General features: G+C 47.5%; 1 protein-coding gene across 1 annotated transcript; it reads right to left on the bottom strand.

The window, feature by feature from the left end:
* Nucleotides 1-408: 408 nt before the first annotated feature.
* LOC103357955 (uncharacterized protein C2orf47 homolog, mitochondrial) lies at nucleotides 409-5,609 on the bottom strand. Its single transcript, XM_008282727.1, has 5 exons — nucleotides 5,214-5,609; nucleotides 4,169-4,240; nucleotides 3,891-4,017; nucleotides 3,301-3,445; nucleotides 409-1,697 (listed from the first exon to the last, which is right to left on the bottom strand). Exons 1-5 carry the CDS (start codon nucleotides 5,607-5,609, stop codon nucleotides 1,613-1,615), a joined length of 825 nt encoding a protein of 274 aa, XP_008280949.1. The 3' UTR covers nucleotides 409-1,612.
* Between the last annotated feature and the right edge of the window lie 1,426 nt (nucleotides 5,610-7,035).

Here is a 7,035-nt window from a genome sequence, read left to right as displayed (position 1 = left end):
TGGTTACCTGTCCAGGTGAACCTGCCTTCACCCTGAGTCAGCTGGGATAGACTCCAGCCCCCCATGACCCTGGTGAGGATGAAGCGGTGTAGAGATAATGGATGGATGGATTACCCACAATGCATCTTGACCACTAACAGTTGAGATATTTTGAGGGGTCTGCTGCGAGATCCTGATGAAGCCTCAAGCTGCAAGGAGCAGACTTACTTCTTTTTAACTCACAGCTTTAAAGGCTTTGCAGCTTTTTTCATTCGCAGTAATAATCATCGAGATCTGTAAACAGACTTGAATGCTCCCCTTTCACCCTGAAGGCTGATCCAGGCTCAGCTGCTACATCAGATTGTTGATGTCGGGGTCAGAAACTGCCCCGAGGCACTCATAAGGGAGCACAATAAAGATTCAAGGGTATAAACTGCTGCAAGAAGCAATTTATTGAAGCAGTACATTAGTGTAACAAACTCAGCAGACCTGAGCGTCATTCCTGACCTTGGAAACAGTGGTTTGACAAAAAAATCTTAACTTGAGGTCCATTTATGAGCTTTTCTGTGAGCCTTGAGCCTCATCTCAGCCTTTTTTATGACACAGTCGTTACTCAGTTGTCATGACGATGACTCAGGTGACATCTGTGAGCACTAAGGAGGCACGATGACATCTGCATCATCTTTGGTATCAGCCAGTAAAGGCTTTAAAATGAAATCTCAACATCAGCCTGTAGAAGCGAGTACGGCATACTTTACATGCGAGCTGAAGCAGTTTTCTTACTTTGCCCGGTGAATGTAAACACTTGAAAAGCATCAAGCCTGCGCCTGACAGTGGGCCATCAGGAGTCGGCATAATAATATGTTAATTCCACTGCAGGAGAGACCTGATGTTCTCTGCAATTAGGTGGAAAAAATATGTGCATCTATCAGCAATCAGCCAGAATGAGTTGGAAAATATCGACAGATTGGCAAAAATCCAACTTTGTGCATCCCTAGTTGGCACATGACACGAGTTTCACGCTCACTATTGGTCACGTGATGCCAACTGAGCCATCGCCATGACAACTGAGAAAACTGCATTTAATGAGAAATGTGGCGGAAAGCTGGAGAAAAGGCTAGCATACGGACTTAGACTTTTTTTGGCAACACACTTCACTGAGAGAGAGTTTAAAAGTCTCCCTCCAGTGATTTCACAGCTCTGTTCATATGTTCCTGTGTGGACGTTAATTAAAAGCACGAGTGGTCGATTGAAGATCCAAACGAGATGTGATGAGGCGCAAATACAAACAAAAGGAGTTGTGCTGTGATTGTTAGATCACAACTAAAAACAGCATCAGGTGCTACGTCAAGTCTGACAGTGGTGTGAAATCACTGGAGTCGGGCTTCTAAGGCATACGGGACAGTGGAGCAGCACAGTCGGGTCATTTACATACTGCATGTAAAGTTCTGAGGTCTTGCGGTGTGACAGCTTCAGTGCTGTGGGTCCCATTTCAAGTGTTCAACATTCAGTTCTCCAAACTTTTGCTCACTTTGAATGTCGTCTTTCGTAGGAGTGTAACTTCAGCAGATTGCTAGTTTCCTGTGTCCTCGTGACAAATGGCCTGAACAAACGGCGTGCCTTCACTGGGCCTTCACTGGACCAGCGTCCAGTGCCAGTGCCACACGATGGTGACCCTCCAGTCAGGAGAGACCCCCCTGGTCAGCTCACTGTGGAATCTGTGAGGACAGAGGCGGACACGTTAACAGGAGCTGAGGTAGCTCGCTCTCATTTCAAACAGCTCCCCAGTTGATGTAAATCATGGACTGCTCTGTGTCTCCTGCTGAAAATTCAGAAGCAGCGCAGAGGAGCATGCTAAATCAGTAGCGCAGGTTTCTTCACAGCGCTGTGGGGAAAGGCGGACTGACTAGCACTGACATTCAAACTAAGTTTGCTTCTTGTCTCACCTTGAAAATAATGAGGATTCTCAAAAAGGCTTTCTTATCCTGCCAAACTGCCTGTTTGCTAGCCTTTAGGATAACATTTGAAGTGTAACAGGCTTTCTCAGAGGGGATTCTCAGGCCTGAAACAATAGGGAGGAGAATCTGGCTAACTAGATAGGTGGGTATTAGGTAGAGTAGCCACACAGTGTGGTCCAACAACTAACTGGATTACTGACGGGGAACAGAAAGAGGCTTTGACTGTTAGCGCCGGGTGTGAGATGATTTTCTCTTTTTGTTTAAGCGGCAAATTTTATTTAAGAATGTCACATAATCAGACCTGAATTCTTTTTCTTTTTTTTTCCCCAACAGCCGTTTTCAGAGAAGGAATATGGAGCACTGGGGCTTCATGTATCTGTCACACTGAAGGCTTTCTGTCGTCCACACACGGCTGTCCATTGTGTCCTCGTGGCTTTATTGGACAGGACAGGATGTTTACAGGAATAATACTTGTGCAATATTTTGGCAGATATTTACCAAATCACTGCTTGTCATTTTTAAATCAGAGAATTCTTCTGCCTTCGTTCTAAAGTCACCAAACGGCATAAAGTCATCCAGGCAGTTGGCATGAATTAAAATATAAGAAGAGGGAGACACCTGGGAAGCTTTTTAACTATACAGGTTTAATTTGTAAAATCGTTTTATACGCTGATCTGACAGACGCATCTCCTGAACAACTTAAAAATAAGGAGTTAACTCAAAATTCTGGATATTTTCTTAATCTTTCTTTGTGTAGATGGGATGTTTTAGAGATTGCAGATTGATTTTCTCAGTATGCATCACGTGCAGACACTGATGAAGGCTGCTGCTCTACTGGTGTGTGTTCGTGTGGATTCCAATCAGTGTTTATATGAATGCTTCTAACTTTAAAGTGTATTCCAGTAAAATACATAAATTTGTCACTTTCACCATTTTCCCAAACGAAGCACTAAATATTAGCCGAACTCTCCTCCACCCATCTGAAAAACGTTTAGCTCGCCACCATCAGCTGTGGCTCTGTTCCCCGCCCAACATAAACACACATGCCGTATGTTGGAAGGCCTGCAGGTAACTTTGAGCTTTCGCCAACATATAATTATCTCTCTAAGTAAATATTTGTACCTTTTTAATTGTGATTCAGCGTGGTCTATACGGAGGAGTAAAGCAAACAAAGACTTTGGCACACAACATTCGAGCAAATTAATGATCAAAAATTGGCTTTAAGCAAACAGAGCGCCGGCACGCACCGAGTGGAATTTCTGCGAACATGTCGGAGCTGAACGAGAGAAGATTTGATTGTAATCCATACTTTTGGATGCCTGGCATGTTTGTGATGTTCACAGACGATGTGCCGAGCGCTTACTCATAGACAGCGGTTGCAAGTTTCTTCTTGGGGCCGGCGTCTTCGTCGGCAGTCACTCTGAAGATCTTTGTCGCCTCTGGGTCGTCGGGACCTTCATGTGAAGACAGGAGCCAGAATCTCATGGCGACAGAGCAGAACTTTCTACCTGCAAGAAGAAAGGTAGGAATCAGAGGCCGTCCTGCAGCTGAGCTTGAAGTAGAAATAGTCATAAATCCATCCATCCATCATCTCGACGTCATGGGGGGCGGAGCCTATCCCAGGTGAAGGGTGAAGGCAGGTTCACCTGGACAGGTAACCAGTCTATCACAGGGCTACACTTAGAGACAGACAACCAAGCACACTCACATTCACACCTACGGACAATTTACAATCACCAATTAACCTCAGCATGTTTGTGGACTGTGGGAGGAAGCCGGAGAACCCGGAGAGAACCCACGCTGCACGGGGAGAACATGGAGACTCCACGCAGGAAGATCCCGGGTGTCCTCACCGGGACGCCAACCGGCGACCTTCTAGCTGTGAGGCAACGGTGCTAACCACCGAGACACCTGTAGCCCCGAGTCATAAAGAACTATCTGCAGAAAACTCACCGTACTGATCAAAAACGACAGAGATGTCTTCTGGATGCACAAACAGAATGTCCTCCATGTTGACCGCCAGCTGCTTCCTCTGGGCGCGGGTCATGGGCTTGCACTTCGTCTCAACATATTCTACCATCTGGAAGAACAAAACAGACGACCATGATGTCCAGAAGCTGACAGTGGTAGTGGATTATATTTTATTATTCTTTTCTATTTTACATTTTCACAGCAGCCTGTAAAGCGTTCTACATGGCCTCCTGTTCACTTGAATACATATTTCCTGTTACCTCGTTGGACACGATCCCCACCAGCTCGTGATATCTGCCGATGGACATCTTGCTGGAGACGTAAACCAAAGCCTGCGATGGATGCGAGATAACAATCACGGTCAGAGATGCTAGCGACTGAATTCCTGTTAGTACAAATGTGGGTTTTGTTTAACGCGTCAACAGCGGCGACCTGCATGCAAACCAGGTTGGAAACCACCTCAGTCGAGTCGTAATCAGCAAAAATCAGAACACACAACTTCCTTCTCGTAGAGTAAACAAAGCAGTTTTCAATCATGTCATGTGACCTTCATCAGCAGACTGCAGGGCTTGTCCTCCGTTAGCCCACCTACAGGAGAAGACACCAGTCTGTGCTGCCTGAGGACACAAATCTATGCGTTTTCCTGTTATTCTGGTCCATTTGATCAACAAAAATGCCTGTTATGCTTTGAGTAAATGAAATCCTAATTACCAAAACTGGTTAGAAAAAATGTAATTGCTGTTTTTATTCTGGTTTCTTGTTATTTTAACGACGGCGACAGTGCTGGATGAAACCTCGCCGGGGTCACCAAGGATGTGTGGTTGTCATCCAATTAGAGGATGATTAGAAGAAGTTCACATTTGAGTCTGTAACGAGCACATGAACCCAAAAGTTAGTTTAACTAAATGTTAATTTGAACATTACGCTGACGACGGGGCGGATGGAGACCATGTGATCAGAGAGAACAGACAGTAAACAAACTGTAGGCCAACTTGTTTTCTAACCAGATCTGTGGACTCTGGTAGGACTGAGCCACGGTGACGTGTTCTGACCCGGCATGCTGCAGGTTTCCTCCACTTGTCTCATGTGTGACCTCTGTATGAATCTCCCTGAAGCCAAGTCAAAGCCTCACTATCCAGGTTTCATTTAAAGAATCCCTGGAAGCTTTCAGACTATTTGCCAGATAACGTGAGATGAATAATTCTGTTTTAGTAGCTGGAGTCAGTCTGACAGGTCCAGGACCGGTTCTGGTACCAGCTCACCACCTCTGTTTATGACTGGTTGATGCATGCTGGCTGTAGTTACCTGCTTCACTCCTTTCTCAAACTCTTCAGAGTTCATGTCCAACTCAAAGTACAGTTGGACCAGACACATGATGCATTTACACCGGATCCATGTGAGCGGGTCCGGGGTGCCGACCACGGACACGGGGGGCTGACGGCCGGAGCTCCCCGGCGGCCCGTCCTCTCCGGACTGCGAGCTGAACGGTCTTTGTTTATCTCCGGCGAACACGAACCTCCGCCTGCACAGCCTCCGGCCCGGCTCCGTGGCGAAAGGACGCGCACTCACACCCGCCCGGTGCCGGTGCAGGGCCGGATGCTTGCAGCAGCTCGGGCCGCTGTTCCAGGCGCCGCGGCCGGCTGCGCACGCCGCGAGGCCGGCGAGCTCCCGGCAGGCGGCGAGGCTGGAGATCCGCTGCATCAGAGCGGGGAGGACGCGGCGGTACGGGCCGCGGCTGGAGCACGGAGCGGCGGGGACGCTGCCTCCATTGACACCGCTGCCTTTGGTAACCTTATGCAACTCACCCCATGTTGTACCCACAATCCCTATGGTGAGCAGGACGCGCAAACACGGCTGCTGCCTTCAGGTGCAGGCGGAAATGTGGGAACTTAGTGAGGCCCTGTGGATAAAAGAAAAAACTTTACAGGAGCGCAGCCCTGTTTAGCTCATCTTTATCTGTCTGGATTTCATTAAAGTATTTTATTTTGCTTTAATGTCTGCGTCCCTGTTGGAGGATAGTGAACGGAAACAGCAGGCAGATGCAGAAACAGCTGGAGACGTGTGGATCCAGATTCTACACAGAAGGATTCATGATAACCTTCTAACAGAATCTGGAGTCTCCATGTTCTCCCCGTGCAGCGTGGGTTCTCTCCGGGTTCTCCGGCTTCCTCCCACAGTCCACAAACATGCTGAGGTTAATTGGTGATTGTAAATTGTCCGTAGGTGTGAATGTGAGTGTGCTTGGTTGTCTGTCTCTAAGTGTAGCCCTGTGATAGACTGGTTACCTGTCCAGGTGAACCTGCCTTCACCCTGAGTCAGCTGGGATAGACTCCAGCCCCCCATGACCCTGGTGAGGATTAGAGATGATGGATGGATCTACCAGGATTTTATTCAGGCTGTACCTTCATGCAGTTGTTTCCATTTCCAAGCAGTAATAATGACTTTCCTCACCAATTAGCTTCACAAAACACTTCCCAGCAGCTGCATATTTATCCCTAATTCGACCCATTTAGTCCCACATGTTGGCATTTTGATCCACTGCATGCTTCATGTCTGGTCTCTGGTTCATTCTGCTCTGAGATCAGATTAAACACCAGCTTTCTAAGAGGCACCACTGGTCCAGTTTAAGGTTTGGAAGTCACGAGGTGCCCGTAAAGGCAGCAGAGCGGTTCTACCTGCAGCGGCCAGCAGAGGGCGATAAATACCCATTAATGCGCCTCCTGTCCCGCGTGTGCGTGTGTCGCGTTTAGAAAGTAGGAGGAAACCGGAAAACTTTACACGCGTCTGTGCGCGCGTGTATTATTAAAACAATAACAAGAGAACATTATAAGAGAGAGAGAGAGAGAGAAAAAAGGCTGTTATAACAACAACAAAATAGCTTGTGCACATGTGCACGCCCACAGTGACACGCGCACACTGAGGCGGCGGTTCGCACGGGCCAGCAGCTTCAGGCCGGGCTTTGTTTTTCTGCGCAGGTGCCCAAAATGATTGTGCGAAAATGTGAAATTTGATCAGCAGACCAAAACATCATTAAGTCCCCGCTGTTCTCGGTGATTGCAGGTCAGCGCCGATTTCCCATCTCTCTCTCTCTCTCTCTCTCTCTCTCTCTCTTTCTCTCTCTTTCTCT

This window comes from Stegastes partitus, unplaced genomic scaffold, assembly GCF_000690725.1.
Source record: "Stegastes partitus isolate 25-593 unplaced genomic scaffold, Stegastes_partitus-1.0.2 Scaffold283, whole genome shotgun sequence".
In the NCBI taxonomy this organism is placed as follows: Eukaryota; Metazoa; Chordata; class Actinopteri; family Pomacentridae; genus Stegastes; species Stegastes partitus.
The sequence above is the reverse complement of the archived record's forward strand: the minus strand, read 5'-3'. Positions and strand labels throughout refer to the sequence as shown.